The 25,194-nt window shown below is 36.5% G+C and overlaps 3 protein-coding genes across 3 annotated transcripts in view; 2 read left to right on the forward strand and 1 right to left on the reverse strand.

Annotated features, from left to right (window-relative positions):
* ATP5MD (ATP synthase membrane subunit DAPIT) overlaps positions 1-5,143 on the forward strand; it is a 5,537-nt gene extending 394 nt beyond the window's left edge. Inside the window, exons 2-4 of the mRNA XM_032225300.1 lie at positions 3,132-3,229; positions 3,347-3,430; positions 4,885-5,143. Of these exons, the coding sequence (XP_032081191.1) occupies positions 3,143-3,229; positions 3,347-3,430 (171 nt within the window). The 5' untranslated portion in view covers positions 3,132-3,142 and the 3' untranslated portion in view covers positions 4,885-5,143. The remainder of the gene's footprint in view (positions 1-3,131; positions 3,230-3,346; positions 3,431-4,884) is intronic.
* On the reverse strand, positions 4,986-21,541 carry TAF5 (TATA-box binding protein associated factor 5). Its single transcript, XM_032225299.1, has 11 exons — positions 20,783-21,541; positions 18,586-18,820; positions 16,743-17,058; positions 15,665-15,828; positions 15,221-15,356; positions 14,293-14,413; positions 11,799-11,928; positions 11,516-11,680; positions 11,103-11,280; positions 9,599-9,776; positions 4,986-8,463 (listed from the first exon to the last, which is right to left on the reverse strand). The coding sequence occupies exons 1-11, from the start codon at positions 21,348-21,350 to the stop codon at positions 8,246-8,248; spliced, it is 2,409 nt and encodes an 802-aa protein (XP_032081190.1). The 5' UTR covers positions 21,351-21,541; the 3' UTR covers positions 4,986-8,245.
* Positions 21,542-22,842: 1,301 nt separating this feature from the next.
* The window catches only part of PCGF6 (polycomb group ring finger 6), a 35,185-nt gene continuing 32,833 nt past the window's right edge, over positions 22,843-25,194 (forward strand). The window contains exons 1-2 of the mRNA XM_032225785.1: positions 22,843-23,258; positions 24,177-24,276. Coding sequence (XP_032081676.1) covers positions 22,965-23,258; positions 24,177-24,276 — 394 coding nt within the window. The 5' untranslated portion in view covers positions 22,843-22,964. The remainder of the gene's footprint in view (positions 23,259-24,176; positions 24,277-25,194) is intronic.

Below are 25,194 nucleotides of genomic sequence, written 5' to 3' on the forward strand. Positions count from 1 at the left end.
CATTTGCTGCCTGATAAATAGGACTATGTACTAGGGTATGCAGAGCTACCTTATTTCCCTCAACCGGCATCCTAGAATTGTATACTAATTTTTTTGTTCTTGGGTAGTTAAATTAAATTTATGTTTGAGCAGTGCTACCTGTCTATAGGAGGTGAACCGTCTCTTTCATATTTCAGATGTTATGTTCTTAAGTAAATTCAGGTGGAAAAGGAATCTACCTGTGCTCGTCTAGATAGAAAAGTAAAATACTTTGTAAGTGGTTTTCATATAATGGAGTACTTTGTTTTAAATATTGTACTGGATTGATTGATTTATACTCCCCAGTCCTGTATTCCATTTCAAATCCTAAACGGATGGAATATACCTCCACACTTTTCTATTCACTGTAATCAGGTACAGATGTGTTGAATACTATGACGTTTTTGCCCCTTATCTGGGGAAATGTCAAGCACTTCAAAGTTCATAATTGATTATGTAAATTGATCCTTAAACGGTTAATAGGATGTTGCTTTCTCTGTTTCTGGGTGAAAAATTTGGTGCTCTAAGAATGCCTACAATATCCTTCTACCTATGCCAAAAACAACACTATACTACATCCCAGCCCTAGCAGAATACTCTCGTTACCTATTGTGCATTGTAGCGCCCTCTCCTAGTGTTGCATGCAACTTTTTTTTTTAACTGGATGTCTGGAAGTGTGGTTAGCCTAGCATTAGGAGAAGATTAAGCTAGGCTAGGTATCTTGATTGTCATAGGTTGCTTTTGAGGGTACTGAGAAACAGATTAGTCCATTGTGGAAACAAACACCAAAGAAGTTAAAATTTGTACACTGTCTTGTCTAGCACTAACAACTTGATAAAGGCTTCCAGTGGGAGGAACAAATCATTCTCTCCTAGAGAGAAAGTAGTTGAACTTCAACTGTAGAGGTGCCTGGAGGAAACATCTGGACACATTTCAGTCAGATATTAGGTCATGGATGTCGAACAATAGTGTCATGTGATGTATCATAGTATTTTTTTTACCTTTTGGGAGCTGGGGTGGTTGTGGCCTGCATGTGATGCATCTAGTCCGTAGGCCGCCAGTTTGACACCCCTATTTCAAGTCAACATTTAGTTTAAGAGAGAGCATTCATTGCATTATGTATAGATTCTAGTCCCCCTGGCTTTGTTTGATCTCACAGTTGTTTTCAATACCATCCATCATAGTATTCTTTCACCTTATCTTTAAGAGTTGGAGGAGGTGGGGGAGTGATCAACTCTAAAGCCTTAATTGATAATAGGGGAATGCTGTAGGGCTCTATTTTCTCCCCAATCCTATTCAACATTTAGGTGAAACAGCTGGTTGGCATCCTTCATCAGGTAATTGATGATGTAATTCTCAACTATGGTTAAATAAATGATGCTGTCAATGATGCTGTTGCCAGGAGACTCTCCAAGACTGGATGGGGAAGAACAGATCCTAGCAAGACAGAGTACCATTGGGTTCCAAGATCTGTCAATTTCAATGAAATTCCATTGTTAAATCTAAGCAGGTGGAACTGGTTTACAATTCAGACTTCTCCTTGAATTCATAGTTCCTGCACAAAGAGCAGGTAGTATCTGTGACCAAGAGGGTCTTTGTAGTTTCATTTTGTATTTCAGTTGCACTTTTTCTTGGAGTGAAAGGCATTACTGTTACTTATGCCTTAATAACTACTCAACTGGACTATTGGAATGAGCTCGGTATGAAATTTGGGGCCTGTGATGATTGGGTAGTGATTGGCAACTCTAGACACACATGTAACACTTCTAACAGCCACATTGGCTACCTATTGGTTTCTGGGTACAATTCAAAGCCACTCTGGCTCACTGAGACTGAGGGTTAGTTTGTTGTCACCTTTAAAGTTTTCAATGTTTTGGGCCCTGTACCTGTGGGGCAGCCTTCTCTCAATAATATCTATCCACTTGATGGGATTCAATAGGGCAAGTCATTTATGTGTCTTAATAACATTTATTACTTTAGGGACTCTTCAGCATATTTTCTCAGTGCTGCCTCACTCATGGGAATAGCATTGCCCTGTGTGTGATTGACCCCTTCCCACCTGGCTTCTAGAAAACTAATAAAAATGTGGTTGTTTCATCAAATCAGAGCAGTTGGACTATTTGGTTCATGACTATTTGGATCTTTTATAAAGCTGCCTAACTAGAAAACCTACTCTACAAATACCAAAGTTAAAATGAAAAATATAATTAAAATAATGTATTAAATTAAAATATTGAGGCCCTGGCTTACTAAGTGTGTTTTTAACTCCCCCTAAATTGTAATAAGAATTGGGATTGTTTCAACTCAAATAGCACTTTGTTCCTCAACTATGAGCTTTGCAAAGCAGAATTATCAGCAACAGATCTTCTAAAAGATGTCCCATTGATGGTTTAGGAGTGGAAGGCAGATTATATGGGATGGTCATGTAAGTATCTTGGTCCTAAGCTAAATAAGTCTTTATATACCATGTGAGTATTACTGGGAGTTGGGACATATACAGCATATAAACCTTGAGTTGGACACAATAACCAGTAAGCTTTTTCATACATGGTAGAGGATTATGTACTATCTTCAAGAGTTGATCATTTTACATCCCATTGCAGTCTATGCTTGCTGCAATTTTCAAACTAGCTTGAAAAACTAAGGGACACACCGCAGTAATCCCTTTTGAAATTCACCGCTAAGTCTCTCTCCTGGTATGAAAGCTGTTGGTTTATCAGCTAAAGGTGATAAAAGGCTCTCTTTACTACTGGTGTCATTACTATTCTACACCAGTGTTGGATCCAGGAGGATCCCAACCTACAAACCTCTGATCTTCGGGAGAGAATGCAACCTGTCCATAACTGGTATTTCTCCTAGAATAAGTAATATTTAAAGCAGTTCATTTATTTGTATACCTGCTTCAGTCTTGGGCTATATATCCATGTGATCTTCTGTCAGACTACTTACTTGAGACAAAACTACAAGAAAGCAAGTATAGCTGCTTTGTAACTGTTAGCATATTGTTTTTTGTTTACTAGTTACCAGTAATTTTGTTATACATTAGAAATTCATCAAATAAATATAAGAAACAAAATTGTTTTTAAATTAAAATTAATTTCTATTGCATCTAGGTCAAGCAATAATGGCAGGACCAGATTCTGGATCACAACACCAATTTACAGGATTAAAGAAATACTTCAATAGCTACACAATAATAGGCAGAAGAAATGTAAGTATCTGCCATTATAATTTTACAGTATCCAATTGAAATTTTGGTTGATCTGACCTGCATGCATTCTCCATTTGAAATTTTGGTTGATCTGACCTGTATGCATTCTGTCTTTAGTATGTGATACTTACATATGGAAGTCTTCTAGTGCTCTTCCTTGGATATAAAATGAAGAAACCTAAGGAAATTTCACACAAATAAGTAAGTGTCATAATTTGGTGAATAAACAATAACCTCCATCTAGTAACACTGGAACTTAAAATCTAAAATAATCTCTAATATAGCTATTTTCCTAATTTTCTCGTTACAGAGATTTTATGCAGCTTGCTTAAGAAAAAGGTTTAATTGCAGGAAGTTCTCATTTAGTAACCACAGTTGGAAGTGGCAACTTGGTTGCTAAGTGATGCAGTCACAACATAAAAATCATATGACCACAATTAGCTTACAGTGTTACTTTAGCTTTGCTTTGCTTTACAGTCTCAAAAGGATTTGACCCAAAATAATTGAGTGAGTCCAAAAGGTTTCCAGAATTTGCCTCACAGGCATGGAGAGTAAAATAGCAAATCTTGCAATCCCCCCCCCCTTATTTCTCTGCCTTTTAGAATGCTCATTTTAGAATTATCATTGGGATAATTAGCAAGGGAATTAATGTTTGCATTTATATTTATTGGCGATGAAGGAATTTCAAGAGAATAAGCAGGCCACAATGGGGAATACATATTGAAAGTAATGAGCTGGCACCAGCTGTTTGCCTAACAAGCTCCTTTGCTGCAAACAAAACCCAAAGGTGTGAAATTGATTCAGGTCTAGTCAGTTACAGACAGCTTAGCTTGTTAACTTCTGGTTAGCCCTTTTTAATTATTTAGCACTTGGTTGGAGAAAAGCAGCTCAAAACAGTTCACTTGTTTAGCCTATCCTCTCTGAGGAGAGGAGGAAAAGAAGGAAAATGGGTCAAGCATAGGGCAACATTTACTAATCAGCAAACACATGACAAAGGGACATTGAGATCATAAAAGTGGGCTTTGATCATAAACTTTATTTTTCCTCACTGTCATAACATAAGATGATCACTGACTGATGCAGATACTAAGCAAGGTCTACCTGTTTTAGCTATTTTTAGTGAGTGTACTGAAGCTTACCCTATTTTATTTTCAGTCTAATAATATATAATTCCATACTGTCAATTCTGTAATTCCTTACTTAATGAACTTTTCTGTCACTTCCGATATCCGTTAGTGACCCTATTTTTATTTCTATGTAATGTCTACAGATAGCCCTTGTTTAGCAATTATAGTTGGGATTGCAATTTGCACACTAAGCAGAAGATCAAATTGCTTCAATGGGCTTACAGCCTTCCCATTTGGTTAAGTGGAGCCCCACAGTTGCTAAGCAAAACATTATATGGTCACAAGTTACAGTTTTATTTCCACATTCTTTATTAACTTGCTTGTTACAATGGTAATCCCATGATCTATGGGATCTTGCAAAGGTCTTAAATGTGAGGTTTTCTTTGAATGGTGGTTAAACAAAGGACATTGGTAAGCAAAGACTACCTGTACACCCATTTCCACATTTCATAGAGAAGAATTGAGTCTTAAATAAAAGTTATGGTAGATTATATGTTGACTAAAGTTTCTTTTTTTTTTCTTGGACAGGTTCTTATTGTTGGACCTTCCTTGTTGTATTGCTGTCTGTGAGTTGCAGATGCAGTTCAGTAAATCATGAAAAATGACTATATTTGCCTTTCGTATCAATCCATGAGTGAAAACTGTCCAAAATTCTGATGTATATATTATTAATTAAAGAAGCCCTCTGAAGCTATATTGCCCATAAACAAGAGTAATTTTAAAGCATTGCAATAAACCATCTGCTCCAAAATAAAAGGTGACTCTTTAACATGAAAGCAACATCATATCTCTGCCTTAACAGTTTTGAGCACTGATTTATTTCACTGAAAAGTATTTTCACTATTCTGCCTTTCTAAACAAACAGAATAGTCAAGGTAGGCACTATAAAATATATGGAAAGTAAGCTAACATGGCACAATCTTTTAAAAAAAACAAATAATTCTTTAGAACAGTTCACAAATGCCCATTAAAAAAAAAATCTTAAGATTTTATTCTGAAGAACTTAATGTATGGACAAGTTTATAATGAGAAAAACAATTTGTTAAATGTAGATTATTGGCTTTTATGATTTAAAATGTTAAAATAGTGGCCTATAAAGTTTTATGTGCATCTGTACACATTAATGCATATTCCCTATGTCGTTCTCCATCTACCATATACTGTGTGACTTTTCTACAAGTAAAGGGAGATATCAAAAACTAGGCAAATGTTAAAATAATATCCTGTAATTATTTCCTATATTAATAAAATTGGATTTATAGTACTGGATTTGTACACTAACCAACCATGCTATGTAATTTTAGGTGTTAACTTTTAATAAATGGCCAAACAGGTTTGTATTTAAAAAGTGATACCCAGTGTCTGTCCCAAATAATCAAGTCTGTAAATCCCTATAGTAGACAGCATAATTAACCAACCTTGGCTGTCCTAAAAATCTAAGCAGGTTCAGACTTGGTAAGTACTACTATATTTTTATCTTACCCATCCCATCCATCTGTCAAGGCAGCAAGAATGCCAATAGTATGCCTACTACTTCCCCAACAATCCTGCGAAGAAGTGAGTTGGATTGAAAAACTTGCCCAAAATCATCACCAAGCCATCTTTCAAGCCTAAAGGAGGCCTAAAAATCACTTTTCTGGTTTCTAGGCCAGCATCTTCATGCCTACATCAGCCTGGTTGTACATGTATAAGAAACCATTTGGAAAGGCCAGAACCGTAGACTTGGCAATTAAAGAACATCCTGGAAGATGGAAATAGTAAACCATGTTTATATTGTTATCAGTAAAACTACATGGAGAATCCATTAGATAAAAAAAATGAGGGGGGGTTAGAATACAAAGGGAGGTGTGTATTCCTACCTTATTCCTGCAATCAGCACTTTGAAAGTATATTGCATACAAGTACTAGCCCAAATCCATAAAGAACATGTTTGCTGTTATTGGGTGCCATCAATCACAATTCAGTTTTATAATTTTTAAAAATGTTGAAAAATTTAGTCTTGAAAATTTATGCCCACTGCCCACTCCCTCTCCTAAATCATAGTCCAGTGTTATATGTGAATCACACCTAATTCTAATTGTTCTCTGATGTTCTACATAAATACCTTTTTTAATTATTCTAACCATCTGGGACTTAGATGCAGGGATATAGTTGACACTGCTTTCCTGGTGGTTCTAGGAGAAAAGGTTAACCAGTCACAGCAAAATTCTTTAAAAGCATAAAGCTTCCCTAAAACAAATCTGTAGTAATAGAAGAGAATATTTGTAGCTCAGGGTTGATCTGCTGGGTCTTTGGTTCTTTCTGAGCTTGATGATTTTCTTGCAGATGTGAAACACATTTTTGTTTCAATCCCGTGTTAAGTGCCGGCATCATACAATCCCAGAAATGTTAGCAATTTTTTCCCCACAAATTACATTATCTGAGAATTTTTTTCACTATTTGCTGTATCATAACTTCTTTGAAATTGTAATTATGTACGGGTAATCTTCCGTTAATGACTACTCGTTCAGCAACCAAAATTGTCATGCTGAAAAGTACTTATCACTGGTTCTCAAAAGTTGTAGTCACTGCACCACCCGTGATCATATAACAATCATATGGTCATATGTCAATGGGGAAGCCAACAGGGAAGGTTGAAAGTCGCTTAAAAGTGCTCCACCATTTTTTCTCTCAAGGAGCCCTGCTACAGAATGAGATACCAGAGTTTCTATATACTACAATGCACACTTGCATCATAACACATGCCATCCTGCAGTTACACCACAGCAGCATCCTGGATAATTCACCTCAGCACTTCCCTCTCACCCCTTAGTACTTGTCCACTAGTTTGCAATTCACCCAGGACTAACAAATTCCACAAAACTTTCCTATTGATTTTGCTTATGGGAAGCTGGCAAGTTGCAAGTCGCACTCATATAATGTTCTCACTTAATGATCTGTTATTTTCATTTGCCAGGATTGCTATTGTTAAATGATGCAGCCATGTGCCATCATGCTTTATGACTACATTGCTTAGCAACAGAAATTCTGATCCTAATTATACGTGAGAAGTACCTGATTCATTGCATTAAAAGTATGCTAATACAAGGTTGCTTCTTAAAAAACCATGTAAAGATAACTCACTCAAATGCAAGTATTTTTACAGAATTTTTATATAAAGATACAAAACTATATAAAATACAAAATCACTTTTTTAAAAAAAAAATTCATAAGTCAACACTTATTATGGAAGTTTACAGCCAGCTATTTTTTTCTGATTCATATTTGAATAGCCATATTTCTGTGACAATAATTTTTACTTCTGTAGTACAATATTTTGATTTCTTAGAGAAGCCAGTCTCCCTCTTAAAAGTCTCAAGTAACATTTATAAAGTCAATCTGAGATGCTACTTATTTTAGTAATTCCCAATACATATGTAATTATACAATGTGATTTTTAAAGCTCTGGGGTACTTAATTTAAATAATTCTGATTTTCTTGCTACATAAATACAGCATGCTGCTCATTACATTCTACTGTCCCAACTTTTTTGAACAAGTTTTACAAAAAAATATGCAGTGCTAATGCTGGGAAAGGTGTCCCAAGGACCATTGAGAAAGGGGAAAAAGGATTGACTGGCACCCAAACTAGCTGTCTATTTACACTATCTTCGCAGCTGGCATCAATTCCTTCCTTATGATTTCAGTAGAAAAAAACTGTTCCTGTTTGAGGATGGGGGTTAGAGAAAAGCAGAAATGCAAGTTTTTTTATCTGTCCTGCTTTACTTAGTACTCTTGTACCAATAGAATTTCAGTTCATTTGTACAATATATTAATCGTAATATTCAGGAATGTGAAGATCTAAACATACTTTACAAGACTTGCATAATCAAGCCGTTTACTTTTGTGTTTTACTGAGGACTATAAGCCCCAGCAGCAAGAAGTAAATTTCTTCGAGTAAAGTGGAGGTGTATAACTGGAGTTGATTTGGTCATATATGTGCCCAGAAGCAAGTCCTGTGAACTTTCAGGAAGGTTTATGTGTCCAGTGGCTGTTGTAAAATCATCTGTCTCCAAGTCCTCAAAAGCTTTCACAGCATCCCAAAGTTTAACTGTACTGTCCATTGAACCTTCAAAAAAAATACATAAAGAATGTTAAACATCGGCATTGCAATTATCAGTTCATGGCATCCATGGATTCTCTAAACATTGTAGTCAATTTGTCAAACACAGTATTTTCTGGAAAAACAAATATCACAGTAAATGTAAAAGCAAAATTATGTCTTGATTCAGAACACAAGAGCATTGACTATTCCTGTTATTGTTTGGACCAGGAACATTATGTTGAAGGTTGACCTCCATTTGGATCTGAAGAATGAACATATCCAAACTTTCAAAATAATGCTACAGTGACTTCAATAGTATACCTAATTACTAGCATTCCTAATTACTTTTCCAGCCTCATCTGTCTCACACAAAAGCATACCACATGAGATTTAACACCTTATTCTCAAAGGTATTGGAAGAGAGCTTCAGTAACGCCAGATATTTGAGGCATCTCTGACCATGCTTGGATGAAGCTATCAAGAACTGTTTCACTCATCTTCCTATGCCCTCTTTTGACCCATACTTAGTGCTCTGAGTTAACATTTGTTCTACCTGCCAAATATACTGGTAGTTTGATATAAATGGAGCTTATGCACTTTACATTACTCACTTTTTCATTGTTTATTGTATTTTATGATTTCTACAGTCTGGTCTTAAAACTATATTCAACTAAAATAACGAAATGCTCAACATACCAGGAATTTATAAAGAATTCATATGAGCTGTGATATTTGGAAGATACTCATCAATTTTTTAAAATTTATTAAAAAAACTACATGATACTGTCATGTAAAACACTTTTATCTGCCCAATAATGTTGACAGAAAAATGTTTGAATTGAATTTAAAGGAATATACTACAGATCACAACTTTATTTCAAGAAGTCCCGCTCTATTAAACTTCAATCTAAATATGAAACCAATTGTACAAAGACAATCCTAGCAAAACTGGTTTCAAAATTGCACAAATGTTCATTTCCAAAGGCTCAAACCATCTAAGAAATTTATTGTCAGGATGTCATGGATGGATGGGACCATTTATAATACTAATGCAACTATTTCTGCAGTTATTTTTCACATTTAGAAATGAGATGGTGCACAAAATATAGTGTTGTAGTGTTGTATAGCATTAGTTTTATAATATTTTTTAAAATCATACCTGAAGCTAAGATCTCTCCATCTCTACTGAACCTGAGTGCATAAATTGTGTCTGAGTGTCCTTTTAGCTCTCCTACCATTAAACCATGACCAATATCCCACAGAAGCACTCTTCCATCAGTTGCTCCAGTTGCCAAAAATCGTCCATTAGGAGAAAATGCTAATGAATTAACTGTTCCCTAAGGGGTAAACAAATAAAACAGGCTGAAAATAATTTATAAATGTTCAATTAAACATGCTTAGTGTTTAAATCTGCTATCCATTCCCATTCAGTTATGAGTCTTTCTAGATGAAAAATTCCAGTTGGAACAAAATCAGTTATCAGCAGTTGTCCATCTGATAACACTTTTCAATTTCCAGCAGAATCCAAATGTAGCTGGGTCAAGCATACTTAATTTTCTACTTCATTATCTACTTCAGCCCAGAATCCAAATAATGAACTTAAATATGACCAGAAGGATGTTTTGATTATAGTTTTTTAAAATCATAAACAGTAATAACTCAGATACAAGCTCTATTTATGTGATTTTTCTTTCCCACTAGAGAAACCATCCCTTAGGGGTGAATGTAGAGTTTCCCACATCTCTTGATTTGGTCTGGCATCAGACTATTTGCTTGTCGGTGTAAAAACTGAGCTTTCACACATCTCTGTTATGAGGGACCTCGGAGCCTCCTTTCATGAATGGACATGCAGATTCTCTCTGAAGGAGACTGGCTTCTAGAAAGATTAATCATAAGCAATGTAAATCTGCATGGCATTGTAAGTAGCACTTTACCATGTTCCTGAAAACAAACTGACAACTGATATATTACTGCTGTTATGGCACTCTCACCAGCATATGGCTGCCATATTTTGCATTACTTAAAAGTTTGCAAGTAGTCATCAAGACCAGTCTCCAGTATAGATGCATTGTAGTAGTCCATCTTCAAAATAATAGGCATGAGTGCTAAAGTCTCCGATTTTAGAAAAGGTCACAATTAGTGCAAAGTGCCACAGTCTATCTTATTAGAAATCTTTAACATTTCACCAGGAACTTCCCTAATAGCAGAGTTCTAATTGTATTTGCTCTTTGACTTGCCAGAAGAGTGTATTGCTAGCTTGGTATATATACACACAATAGATCATAAAGTGCTTTGGTTTGGGCTTAGCACGATGTACAAATCAAACCACTTTAGTTTTAAAATAAAAGTACATAAACCATGATTGGTAGAATATATGAATCTATTTTATGAGGAAAAAACTGATCGGTTTGACTGATTTTTGAATGAAAAGTTCTAACAAAGTATGTTTGATACGGCCTGCTGGGTAAAATTAAGGATTCTTACAAGTGTAAATTATGTCTTGCTTGCAAACCTCTAATCGGGTTTCCCCTAAAATTTGCATTTGAAAGTTACAATTTGGATATGAATCTACCTACCTACCTACCTGAATATGCAGTGAATGGGATCTATTTATATAATTAGATTAGCGGCAAAATCAAATTATTTCCATATGGATTTCATACCTTATGTCCCGTAAAGATTCTTACACAGTTTCCATTCAGTACATCCCAAAGTCTCACAGTTCTGTCTGCTGAGCCTGTGGCAATGTAGTTGGAGTTTGGGTGAAAACGTGTACATGTGACATCTGCCAGATGACCAGCAAAGATCCGCAAAGGCTGATAGTGATCTGTAGCCCACAAACTTTAATCCAGTTGAGAGTATGTTTAATAAGAGAAAAAAATAGATTGTATTAAAAATGAAATATTGTCTCTTATGCATCTATATAAATATAAACCTAACTATTTTTAATCAATGGTCATTTTGTAATATAGGACATATTCTAAGTTACATAGCAACTAACGTAAGAAGTTTTCCTAGCTAAAAATAAACAGTTCTGAGATTGTTATCTATATGAGAAACCAATGATAATTCTTACCGAGACACTCTATCGTGGCCACCAGATATAAAATAATATCCATATGGAGAGAACTGTGTGTCCCATACAGGATAATTATGTCCTTTGTATCCCACCAAACAAGAAAAAGTTAGAAGACTCCACAATCTGATCGTGCCATCCTCTGAACATGATAGCAAATAATTCCTGACAAAACAAGCAAGAACAAAAAAATTCCTAAAAGTTTATCACAATATACATCTATTCAAACAATACCTGTAAATCAAAAATTCACATACTCTCAGGGAAGGAGCTATTATCTTACCTATCAGGACTAAAGCTAGCACCGTAGACAGGTCCACTATGACCATATAAAATCTTCAATTCACTTGCTGTTTTTTCATCCATGATTCTTTCTAAAACATCATCAGATTCTTTATCTATGACACTGAGATCTGAAAGGGAAAAAAAAACCCTAAATTTCATATTCAGTATAATCAACTACCAGTAATAGTACTTGTTTTAGTAAATCTACTTAATTCGCACTAAAAGACAATGGATTAAATCGCACTACAAATACAGCAATTCAAGGTGTGAAATATTTATTGTTTTAATCTAAGGGACTCGGTTAAACTGGTGATGCATATATAGAACAACATGGGTGACCTATTTTGATAGGCTAATAGAGCTGCACTTTCAGTATTTTCTTTTATTATATTCCCCCAACCATCTGAATTTCCTATCTCTATATTCTTCCTGAATTTATTTATTTTCTTTCCTTTTGGCAAAAATACATTATTATTGAGGTGCAAATCTCAATGATTCAGCGATTGACTCTTCCTGATAATTTGGGAACATTCAATTACTCCCAAAGACCATGACAAATAGAGCATGGATTTCAAAATCTGGCTCATGGAATGATGCTCCAGATTAAAGCCTATTTCAGGTCTGTATCATCCCCAAGATGGACTTTTGTTGTTTTTACTGGTTGTATGCTGCCCGGGATTGTTGTTACAATTATGAGTAGCTATGTGTCTTTTAAAATAAAATAAATACATAAATTTATTCCAAACTATGTCTGGTCCAAACTACTGCACTTGCTTCCAGAAACCAGAAAACCACCCACAGAATATCATAGTTCTGAAGGAAAATTGGAATGGAAACACCGGAGGTATTTCAAATCTTCCGGTACCAACCAGTTTTCCATTTTTTCTCCTTCCTTGGTCCTTGTATTGACTGACAGGTTCCTGAAGCATTTTTCAGAACTGGTTTGTCATTGCCTCCTTCCCATTGCTGGAAAGAATAACTGGTCCAAAGTCATCCAACAGGTTTCATGCCTAAGGCAGACTAAAACTTATGACCTCTTGATTTCTAACCTGATGTCTTGAGCACTATACCAACTGGCTCTTTTGGTACATCTGTACACAATAATACAGGTAGTCCTCAACATGACTGTAATTGAGCCTACCCATTACAGTTGTAAGTCATGGCGGTAATAAGCAAGAAGCCCATGCTTAATGACCCCCCATCCCTATTCTCCACAATGGAGTTAAGCAACTACAAAAGTCCTTAAATGGAGCATTGAATGCCTTGAGTGAAGGAGGACCAGGTCCGTACTGCAGCACTTCCACAGTTTACACATGGCCTACCCCAGGTCTCCTCCACCCCCGAGTCACCCCCATGGTCCACTTTCCACCACTCGAAGTCCCTGCATGCCTTGCGCCTGCTTCCCTACTCCACTGGATACTCATAGATATTGGGCCTCCTCCCCACTGAGCCCTTACAGGCTTTGAGCCTGTTTCCCACCCCACTTGGTCCCATATCCTCTTCCCACCAGTCACCATGTAGTCATTTATTTTTTCAGTATTGTAGATCTCCTTCTGGAAGAAGTCACTCCACCTTCTTACACAGTAGAGGTTGTATACTTCTGTCCCAGAAACTATTTTGGAGTGGCCACAATTCATTCCCCACATGGCAACTGCTTCTAGGATAATGAGACACATCCTCTACTACATAGGAAGGCTGGGGGGTACAGTGGCCCTTCCCCAACGTGGTCTCCATTTTGGGAGTGGCTGCAATGAAATGACACCCATTTCCATGCAGGATGGAGCCAGGCAGCTTCCACTGTGTAGGAGGACCATACAACAAGCCGTTGCTTCCAGAAGGAGATCAACAGTACTGAAAAAAAATAAGTGATCAAATAGTAATGGGGTTGAGGAGTGTGTGAGATCCAGTGGGATGTGAAGCAGGCCCAAGGCCGGTAGGGACCCAGTGGGGTGGGGAAGTAGGCTGCAAGGTGTGGTGGTGTTGCAGACTCCTTTCAGTCGGTCTTAATCACAAAAAGCTTGCCAAGTGCTTTAATTTTGTTCACATGATCACAGGGGCATTACAGCAGCTGTAACTATGGACAGAAGTCATAATTCCTTTTGTTCATTGTCATTGTAATTTTGAACCGTCTCTGAACAAACAGTTGCAAGAGATGGAGTACCTGTACAAGACTGCATCTCTACACAGAGTGCATGTTATGAAGTTCCAAAAAGATAATACTTAGTTCACTAAATACGGTACTTTTTAGTTTTTCTGATGTATATATTTATGCAAAAATACAATTTTCAAAGGTATTAATCTAAGGGTCTTAAACAACATTAAAATATTGTTAAGCAATTTAAAGACATGTGAATGCTTAAATTGCAAAGAAGCTATTTTGGCCATTATTTTAGTATTTGTCTCTTCAGCTTAATATTGTTATTCTAACAGAACAACTCCATGAGAGCAGAACAGCTATTATGAAAATTGAAATGAGAGTTAATTTTTATTACCTGTAGCTGATTTTACACTGCGAAGCTTTTTGGGTGTCACAGACCATACCCTGACAGTGGAATCAGCAAAGCCACCAACAATCATGCTAGAGTCATCTGTAACATCCACAGCTGTAAGACCCTATTGGCATAAACCACAATTAAAGTTTTATTTTAAATAAAAAATTAAAGCATAACACTAGACTGAAAGTAAACAATAAACCATCAACTGGTAACAATTAATCAGTCATTCTCAGCCCATCCCACCTGATAGTTATTGTGAGGATAACAGGAGGAGAAAGGAATAATAAACATGTTTGCCCTTATTTATAAAAATGATGACAAGATTTAAATAAAAAAGTTAAGAAATGAATAAGATAAAAATTATCAGCTTTTTTTTTAAGTGGCTTCAAAACTTAGTGAGAACAGAAAGTTTGACTGTGCAGTGTGTGGTTATTTATTACTGGGGGCAAAGCAAAGATGCAGTGCTTCCAGATACACATCTATTGCTGAAGCCCTATTTATGTGTTTTCAAAAAGACTGCAAAGAGGGGCTTTCCAGGCTAAAATAAAAATGGGGCCCACCTGAATTAAAATCCACAAAAGGCATGTGCTTTTGGCCCATATTATATAATGGAAGTGGAGGGGCTTGTGCTATTTTCTCACTCTGTTAACTACCCCCCAGAAATAATGGAGCGAAGACTATAACAATAACCTCTATCTTCACTTTAGGTTTTGAAGCCACCCTGAAGGGTTGGACTAGTTCACAAATAAAGTTTGCACCTTTTGAAATTTAATATTCTTTATTTGGGCGACTGAAAAAATAATAATTTTGTTTTCCTTCAGCAATAGTTTATAAGTCTTTTGATTCTTCCCTCTGCAATCACCAATCCAAGCCTTCACACAAGGCTGTACTGTAATCTGATCCACTGTCAATCCAGTACACTAACCTGGTATGCATTAAGAAATGTGTAGAAGCAAATGGAAGGCAAACAATCAGGACCAAGCCGAACACGTTTAGTAGCTTCCTTCATATTCATTATTTTATCCAGTTTATCAGAATCCTTTAGCTCAGGAAGAGGGATTCTGCATAAAGAAGAACAGTTTCAGAACACAGAACATTTTCAACCTCATTGAGCAGATGCTTATCCTCAAGCAAATTATTAGTCTCCACTTGAAGACTAGTAAATATTTATTTGCACCCTATTCACATAATTTATAGTTTTTCTCTATTCCATCTCCACTTGAATCGCTCTTTACACAGAAGGCTGGCTGTGGGGGTGAAAATGGAGGGACATTTAAGCAAGAAAGAGTTGCTTATTACAGTTTGGAATGTTACATTTAAGTAAGAACTGCACCTGAGCAATTTAAATGGAAGTTAAGAGAGGTTCTACCTATTCTGAGGAGGAGCATTTGGGTCCTGCTTTTTACTTTTTGATCCCATACTATCTTTTTTTGGCTTCTTTTTCTTTGGCTTGCCCTCTTCATTCTCTCCCTCTTCATCTTCGTCATCCAAAGGTAACTCAATTTCTGGTTCTTTTAATAAGCCAAAAAATACCTGTAAGTCAAAAGGAGAAAGTACAAATTTCAGAAACATTTCCTTAGCATTTCTCACCTGTGTTTTGGAAAAGAGAGATTGAGTATGTCAATGTTGTAAACTATCTCTAAGCACAAATCACAATCCAAAGTTCAAAAAGTATTGTTCTATTTCTTTAAATAGCACCTCTTTCCTGACGTATCTCAACAAGTGATAAGAACCTCAAACCCCTTGCTGAACGCTGAAAATAAATTACACTGATCTAACCATAATTCTCTCTCTAATCTCAGATATGCTGACATATCAGAATTGTGTTGGGAAGGTTTATCTAGATAATTGTTAGATTAAGAGGATGAAGTAAAGCACTTTTACACATAGTGCCATTTTCTGAAACTTCTGGTCTTATTTCAGTGCAGGTAAGGCACTTTCCTTAAGTTCAAAAAGCCTCTGCTATCAATTGATTCAATATTTTTGTTAATCTATAACTTCCCTAATTTATTTTTATCTTGTCTTTATTATTGTTACAAACAACTCAAGACAACAAACATATCCAATACAAATTCCTCCTCCTATTTTCCCCACAATAACAATCCAGTGATGTGAGTTGGGCTCACTGACTCAAGATCAGTGTGACTGACACAAGGTGATTCAGCTGACCTTAAAGCTTATCCTTAAGAGATGAAATAAAAAAATCTTACTTCCTTGTTTATATGAACCAAATTTAAACAAGCTTGTTTCTTATGGACCAAAACTTGATTAACTTAAAACTATTATTTTGAAATTTGTTTGTTCTCAGTAATTATTTTTCAATTTGAGCAAAATAGTAAATTGTTGTTAATTGCAGCGTAATATGACCAACTGTAGTCATAAATGTAATTTTCATGGTTTTTTATCCATGTACAATACTGTCCATTATGATATATCTCATACCATACCTTTGCTTTATTTGCTTCTCGTTTTGCTTCTCCAGCTAAACTTCCCACCATAGCATCAATTTGTTGTTTACTACGAGGCATTCCATCAAAAATATCAATGTAAAGATGTTCTTGAACAATGTTCCAGATCTGATTGTTCTGTTTTTCCTGAAGATGTCTCTTCAGAAGTTGGTAAGAGTCACGGGAAATACGCAACACAAACTTGCTTGTTCGAAAATCCAGCATAGTCTCATTGCCCCTCATATGCTCTTTTTTGGTTAAACTTGATAGTACACGCAAGTCATCTTGGTAATAACATTCTTGATCCCCGTGAAACCTGGGAGAAAATTAAGGATATATTAGAGATAAGTGGGGACTTAATCATCTCATTGATTGAAGTAGTCAGGAGATCTTGAAGATGTTGTAAAATTGTTATCATAAATAGTTACATTAAAAACTATGGCACAGAAATATAATTGAGATGTATGGCGAATTGGATGGAAAATAATCAATAGTCCTCCATTAGGAGCAACTCTTAGCAGCAGTACATGTAACCAACATGGGTAACAACTGACACTATACTTAAGTCCCTATGCGATACATCTAGAACATGATATCCAGACATATGTAATATTTTTCCAATCAAATCATGGGCAAATTTCTTTCCCTGTTCCCAGTCTTACTCTTTGAAGTCCTACTCTTTGAAACACCAGGGGAGAAATGCTGTCCTTGAAGACCATCCAAAACCTCTAGCTGGTAAAGATTGCAACAGTGTGGTAAATGATAGAGCATCATGTTATGTGCACGACTTTGATGCTTCAAGAATTGCACTGGTTACCAGTTGCTTTCTGGGGACTATTCAAGGATCCTGTTTATCACCTTTAAAGCTTTTCATGGCATAGGGTTTGGCTGAGGGACCATCAATCTCCTCCCTACTTGGAACAATTAAGAAGATTGGTATTCTCTGTGTCCTGTCAATAAACATTGCCAAATGACAGGACCAGGAAGAGGCCCTATTTTGTTGTTTCTGAAATATTATTGCCCCAGAGATTTGTGCAGCTCTTACTCTTAAGATGTCTAGGAAATTGTTAAAGACCTCGTTGTTCCTTGGTGACAGATTGATTGTGAAGCCCTCTTGGTTATGGTTGCTTCAATGTTTGTGTTTTGTTTTTCTGGCCAGTTATGATTTATATATTTATATAATTATTTATTTCTTGTTCAGAGTTGCTGAGGAATTGGATGACCTCAAAATCTGATAAATAAGGATGTATATTCAAACAGAAAACAATAGTTTTAGCATTTCATGATAAATCATCCTTTTACCGAGAAGGAATAACATTATTCAATGTTTCAAGCCAGAACATTTCAGCAGTAAAAAATTTACATGTACAAAATATACCTTAACTAGATTCTAAGCACCTCAGAATAATTTTTTTGACATATACATATCCACAAACAAAGCAAAGCATATTTTATATATTCACTGATGCAAGAAATCAAAACTCTATGAAAAGAAATAATGTATAGATAGTAAGTAACCAAGTAACTGGGAATCTCTTTATTATGCATCAAAATTCCCTGAAGAAATCCTATCCATTTACTAACCACGATCAACCACTTTCAAAAGAATGTCTGTTAACCTTTCTCTGCCAAGGATGACTAGTAAGCTTTCTATATTTTCAAAATATTTCAAATGAATTTTTTTCTACTCTAAATGCATCCCAAAGTAAATGCTATAGATTCTTTCTATTCCCAGTTTACCATGCTTCAAAATAAATATGTCGTTTTTTACTGTAACTACAATTATGGAGTTATGTGCCTATTAGTGAAACATCCATGGGTATTAAATGAACAAAATTATTACTTTTGAAAGAATGATTTTGCTTCATTTTCATGTCCATTGTAGACTAGTTCCAAGTACATGTGTACAAACAGAGGATAAAAAAGTTGTGATAATTCAGCTCGATGACAATCCAGAACACATTCAATGAAGTGTTTCAATCCACTGTAGTATTCTTCATAAAGTGCTGGGTCTCCCTGTTGATTATAAGCAGATAGCACTGCACTCACATCTGGCTGATCTTCTACAAGAACTCCGGCTACAAAATTAATATAGGAAAATTAATGTTGGCATTCTTTTGCAATTGATTATTTCAATCCTAAATCCTTTTAATTCCTTGTAGCAAAATCTCCCATTTTATTTCAAACCCAGCACATATTGACTATGAGATTTGATTTTAACTAGCAACATTCAACCGATGGCTAGCAAGAATGTTTGGACCCAAATTTATCAACTAAATGTTTATTAAGAACAGCTGCATTAGCAATTTCCCATTAATTCCATCCTTTCAAAGTTAAGAAATATTTACACATTGTTTACAATTTCCCCCTCCCCAAAATTACAAATTAAGTACAGTAAAATCAAATATAGAGAATGAAGGGAAATTCTGAGGACAGACTAATAACTATTTGTAGCATGAGAAAGAAAGAAAATTAGTGCAATATTGTTAAACATCAATTTCAGCAAGAGCTTTCTCCTTCTTTCCAATCCAACAGAATGTTTCAAAAATATGTAAAGAGTATCAGGATTTGTCTTCTCTATAAAATATTTTTTTGAAAATGTAATTTTCCCTAATGCATTTGTATGGGAGAGGCAATTTGGCAGCATCTTAGAATGTAGCTAATTCTCCCATTCTCCCTCTAAGACCACTGCCACTTTTTAAAATTCACATTAAGATGTTTTCTTGCAACAGAAAATATATCAAAAGGAAAAAAAGAAAAGATTTTTTTAAAAAATACAAAAAAGGAAAATGAAAGAAAAAAGTTAAGGAAGTTAAGAAATTTTGGATACAAATTCATAAGATTTTAAAGATTAATATTTATGGAGAAACCAGAAATCTCTTTATTTGGAATTTATGGACAATGAGTTAGAAAAGACTTATGGCAGACTGATTTTATATATCGCAACTGCAGCAAAATTATTGTATGTACAACAATGGAAGAATAATGAAATTCTCACACAGAGAGGTATTTTAAACTGGATTAAGCTATTTTAAGCATGTTGCATTCTTGTATGTTTGTTCTTTACTCTGGATGAGAAGCAAATTTTGGTCTCATAGCTCAGATTTTTAAAGGATTAAATTTATCTCATGAAGTTACAAAATTGGATCAGGACACAATTTCTGACCCAATGTTTGTATTTCTGATATTTAGCTTCTAGAAATAAGTGTGAGCAATGTACAAGGAGATCAAAAAATAAAGATAATGATCACAACTATGCGATCCAATTCCCACTCCTTTTTCTTTCTGGATTATATACAAAGGGCTATGATGGGGGAGGGCAATTATTAAAGTGTCAACTCTACTCCATTTTTATGTATGTCATGATACTGCACATAAATAGGAAAGGATACTTTTGTTATTGTTTTGATTAAAGTCTCCAATCCAAGTGATGACTTTGCATACCCTTAATATGGAACACTGATACATATCTTATTGGAAAAATCTCTTTAGAAGACAAATATATATTCTGTTCCAAATTCAGAAAATATGGAACAGAATATGGAACAAATGTATATATGGTACATACATGGTATATCCGAATATTAAACTATAAAAATATAACAAAAAATCTCCCAGTCAGTAATAAGGGTTTTTTTTTAGTTTTAAATATGCAATTTAAAACCACAGTCGAGTGCAATGTGTGTTAATATTTTCATTTGGAAGCATCTGAGAAGTTGTTATGTTACTCCACCATGCTTTTAAACTGCATATTTAAAACTATAAAATTTACAGTGGAAAGGGAGGAACAACACTCACTAAAAAGAATAAACAAATGAACCATAGGTTCTAACGCTTCCAAACAAAAATATCAATAACCCGCATAACACTTCAGTGTTTACTTATAGATTATATTACTATAACCACCGTAAATTTAGAAGGACAGTGCTTGATGTTCTCCGAAATGAACTATATATGTTGTACATTAATTTGTCAGGAGAGCCGGGCAAATGTAATTAGCTGGCTCAATGAACACTTGCAATTAATGTTTTACATCTCACCTTTCCCAGGATGGCCCAAGGGCGCTGCGGGAGGTGTCGTGATAGCAGCTGGAGGGATCGTAGGTCCAGTCTGGCCAAAAGTGATAGAATTGATTAGCACGTCCGCCGCTCCAGGGGTCAAGATCCCGGCGCTGGGATCCTGTCCTTCCCCTCCATGAGCTCCGGGGACCCCAGGAGCTGAGGAATTCGGGTCGCTCGGGACGTCGTCGACAAGACCACGGGCTTCCCTCCGGAGGATCTCCTCCGATTCGCGCAGATTGCTGCGGCGCAAGAATTGCAGCACCGCCAGAAGAGTCTGCTTGTCGGCGGGTAGTTGAGAGGCTGGCGGCGTGGGGCTGGAAGTCACCGAGCTCTTCGCGTCAACTCCTCCCGCAAGCGGCTCCCCATCCGCGAGAAGGGTGGCAGGGACCGAGGACGCCGACGCAGGAGGGACAGTTGTTGCAACTGCTGCTGCCGTCGAGATCGGGGACTGGGAGAGAGGAGCGGGCGGAGCGGGCGGCGGCGCTCCTGCATCAGGATCCGGCTTTACCGCTACTGCCTCCGTCGGCTCCTCCGGCAAAGCAGCCATGTTGGGTCGCCCAACGGCTTCACCTCCCCCTTTTGCTTTCCCGTCTTTTTGCGACAGTCCGGTCACACCCGCCCAGCGACAACTTGATAGGCTCCAGGAAGAGGCTTCCCCTTGCTTTACGACAGTTCCACTTTATGGAAATCAAAGGAAAGGAGATGTTTTACTGAGCAAGACCTTGATAAAAGTTCCAGCAGAAGCTTGAGCGTGTGTGGTTAGAGTACTCGCCTTCTGAAATGTGCAGTTTCTCTCTTAAAGTTGTTTTGAAATAAAAACTTTCTTACAACTCCGGTTCATTATCATTGCATCTTTACACACTAGAAAGTAGTGTATACTTGGGTGTATTGTTTAGTATGTCGAACCTCGAGAGAGCTCATTTTCGCATAATATGAAAATAGTAATATTTAATAGTACAGCTAAGTAGAAAAAGCAGTTAAAATGTATAGTAACTTATATTACATTGCATAAAATATAACAATGACCTGGATTATTTATTCCCTTCTTCATTCATTGAGCACATAACTTTTATTATTAATGCCTAACGATAATAATAAAAATGTTTTACTTTTCAGTCACATATAAACCTATAATTCATGCAATTTTGTGTATAGCAGATAAGCAACAATCCCTGATAACCTTAAATACGAGTCCAAAAGACTCAAAAGCTTTCACCAACTTATTCAAAGTTATTAAACATACTTTTAAAAGGGAAACCCATTAAATGAAGAAAAAACTATTAAATATGTTACTTTAAATATACTTTTAAAGTAATTTTCATTTTTGTTTACATTTACATTTACATTTAAACAAATTACATCTACATTATAGGTAGGGTACAGTAGGGCAGAGCAGGGCTCAGCTTCTACCCCCACCCCCACCCCCACTTTATACTACTGAAAAATTCCTTAGTTTTAGTAACCTACTAGAACTAAATCCTACCTACTATATATTTTGATGCCCCAGATGTAATTTAGGATTTGAAGAACATTTATTGCAATGGCAAATAATTTTTGTGCATAAAGTCAAGCTCGATTGGAACTATAGTCTAAAGATGGATCAATAGAAGGAGCAAAAAGTCAGCGTTATTTTAATAGTTTATATTTAATTAGCATTACAATGCAGTAGAATAGCACAGGTATGAATTGTAAATGATCAAATACTTTATTGCATTAATTTTTGTCCCTTTCTCACGTTTTGATACAACTTCGTCTGTACATATTTTTATATTTTAACTCTTATTTTAATATTGAAAATTAAAATTAATTCCGGGTTTCTAGGAACCCTCGCATCTCGCGGATTAAAAACCCTCGCTTTCTCGTCCGCAAAAGAGGAACAAAATTTAACTCAGTTTCCCAGAACACAGCGCGAATATGTAAATTACGCAGGTGTACTGGAAATGTGCGCGCCAAATTAGCCGTGCGCACGCGCTAAATTTTTTTTAAAACAAATTCTGGTTGGTGGGGCGGGACAAACCCTTCGCGCAAATTAGCGAGAGGGGCGGGGGAGGGGAGGAGGAGGCGACCAGGTGGGCACAGCGATACTCCGCAACTGCTGGAAACAAACTGTGTTTCCTTGTGTGGACGGAAGCCGAGCGGCTGCTGGTTTTTGGTGGGAGATATGGCGTTGACTCTGCTAAGCGAAGGGTCCGTGGCTGAAGAGGCGGCGGGACCGGCCGAGGAAGTGGAGGATAAAGTAGCGGCGGCAGCCGCCACGCTGGAGACGCCTGGTTGCTCCGGGGCGGGTGCTCGTTACGAACAGGGGAGCCGCTCTGAGTCCAGCTGTGGAGGTAACGAAGAGATGGAGGATGAGGAAGAGGTGATGGAGGAAGGGACTGCAGGAGGGGGAGCCGCAGCTCTCTTCGGAGGATTTGGCACGGAGGAGGGCGAAACGGATTGCGACGAGGAGGACGAGGTAACACGGGCCGCCCACTCTTTCCTCGGCAGCTTAAGGGGTTAGAGGACGCGAGGAGGGCGTAGCACAGTAAAGCACAGCTGCGGAGATCCTTAGGCAACTTACCCTCGGCCAACTTTGCTGATAAGATTACTGTTGAACCATTTTGATTTTCTTGGGATACAAGTACTCGCATTGCTTTCTGTGCAAATGCATTTCTTTTTTTCTTTCTTTATATTTTGTCACAATGTCACATTCCTTGCCCCCGGGTTAAAACAGTTCTGTTGATCCTGCTATTTTCTTTTATATGCTCTTACAAAGAAACGATCCAGGCAAATTCAAAAGTGATAACAAAACATTGTCTAGTTTGTAAAACTGGTTTTGTTCAGAAAGAGAAGGTAACAATTTGGGAGACAAACTTTTTAAAGTTCTGTTGTGCAGTTTCCTGTCCTTATCCTGTTGTGGATGAGTACAGGATGGATATATTAATATGTCTTGTGCCAAGGTACTGCTGCTTTTCACACCACAGACAGTATCTGTCATCACATTCTGGGAACAAGAGATTGGCTTGGAACATTTACTTATACATTAGTCTCTTCTTTCCTTCATAGGTAATGCCTAGTCTTGCACTGCTCAGTTGCTGAGGCAGTGAAAGAGGTCAATATCAAACGTTATGTGAGAAGATACATGCTTGTTTTCCAGGAATCCTCTTTTTAATGTGGCCTTCTAGATTTGCTTTGGAGACACACACTTCACTCTAAGAATCTTGGAAGACTTGCAGAGATAAAACATGCTTTCAACTCCATAATATGGCCATTATTGTTTGAAAATAGTTTACTGAAAAAATATGTTCTCAAGTACTTATTTTAAATATAAAAAATGTAATGTTATAAGCAAACTTTTAAACAATACTCTTTACATCCTTTTGTGAAATTTCAGCGCATGATTAATCTTTCTGAACTGGTACCATATATCATGTGTTCCATCTGCAAGGGGTATTTCATAGATGCCACAACCATCACAGAATGTCTTCACACATGTAAGTATTGGAATTGTGATTAAATTTGTTTGCCGGCCATTGCAACTCTGGGCAGCTTACTTGTTAAAAGCTATAAAACTGTAAAACAAATATTTCTGGGGAAGAATTTACATATGTTGAAAAAAAGAGTTGTATATACTTTAATAATATGAAAGTTGTAATAAAACTTTAGGGCTGAAACTCTAGACTTGAAGGAAAAGGGTGCTTCAGAACATGAGCTTGAACTTGATACTTTTCTTTAAGTTCTTAAAACATCCTCATGTTTTCTGGAATTATACTGTGCATCTTACCTTATGTTACAGCCTTATAATATGTGGTATGTCTTTAAGAAAAATCCTGGAAAATTTCAACAAACCATGTATTATGAAAATTGTTCCTAGATTGTTCTTTTTCCCTTTGATCCTGATGTTCCCCTGAATATATTTCAGAGCCTAGTGTGACATTCAGTCTCCTACAGGGAAATCTGCTATTCTGAATAAGTACATTTACTATGAAAAATTCATTTTTTAACCTTTATCATGGCCAAATCTGGAGACAATTTTCTGGTACCAACTCCTGAAAATAGTTCATGCTAGGTTGATGCTAGAGCCTGAAGCACTGTAGGTAAAAGTATTGCTTTGTTTATCAAGCAGAAGACCCAACTGCTTTATCTCAGAGTTTTCCTACTGCAAAAAGCCTGCTTTCTGAATTTTTTTAAAAAACTGAAATAGTGTGAATTCAACTGTGTAACCTGAATTACAGGTATAAATTCAATATTCATCATTCAGTAGTTCACCCCCAAGTAAATCTACTTTATCTGGTTTTCGTCTTTTTTTTTATATATAAAAATTTTATTAGTTTTATTACAAGCAAAAACACACACACAAAGAAAAAAGCATTATCTGTCATTACGTCTTATAGGAAGAGTATCCATTGGTC

This window comes from Thamnophis elegans, chromosome 10 (genome assembly GCF_009769535.1).
Source record: "Thamnophis elegans isolate rThaEle1 chromosome 10, rThaEle1.pri, whole genome shotgun sequence".
Classification (NCBI taxonomy): Eukaryota; Metazoa; Chordata; class Lepidosauria; order Squamata; family Colubridae; genus Thamnophis; species Thamnophis elegans.

What these genes read in the sequence shown, in the direction of transcription:
- TAF5 (XM_032225299.1), bottom strand. Translation starts at nt 21,350, where the DNA reads ATGGCTGCTTTGCCGGAGGAGCCGACGGAGGCAGTAGCGGTAAAGCCG. An exon ending in GAGAAGCAAATAAAGCAAAG is followed by an intron (nt 15,829 to 16,742) that starts GTATGGTATGAG and finishes TTTGACTTACAG; the next exon opens with GTATTTTTTGGCTTATTAAA. An exon ending in CAGTGTAAAATCAGCTACAG is followed by an intron (nt 11,929 to 14,292) that starts GTAATAAAAATT and finishes TTTCCCTTTCAG; the next exon opens with ATCTCAGTGTCATAGATAAA.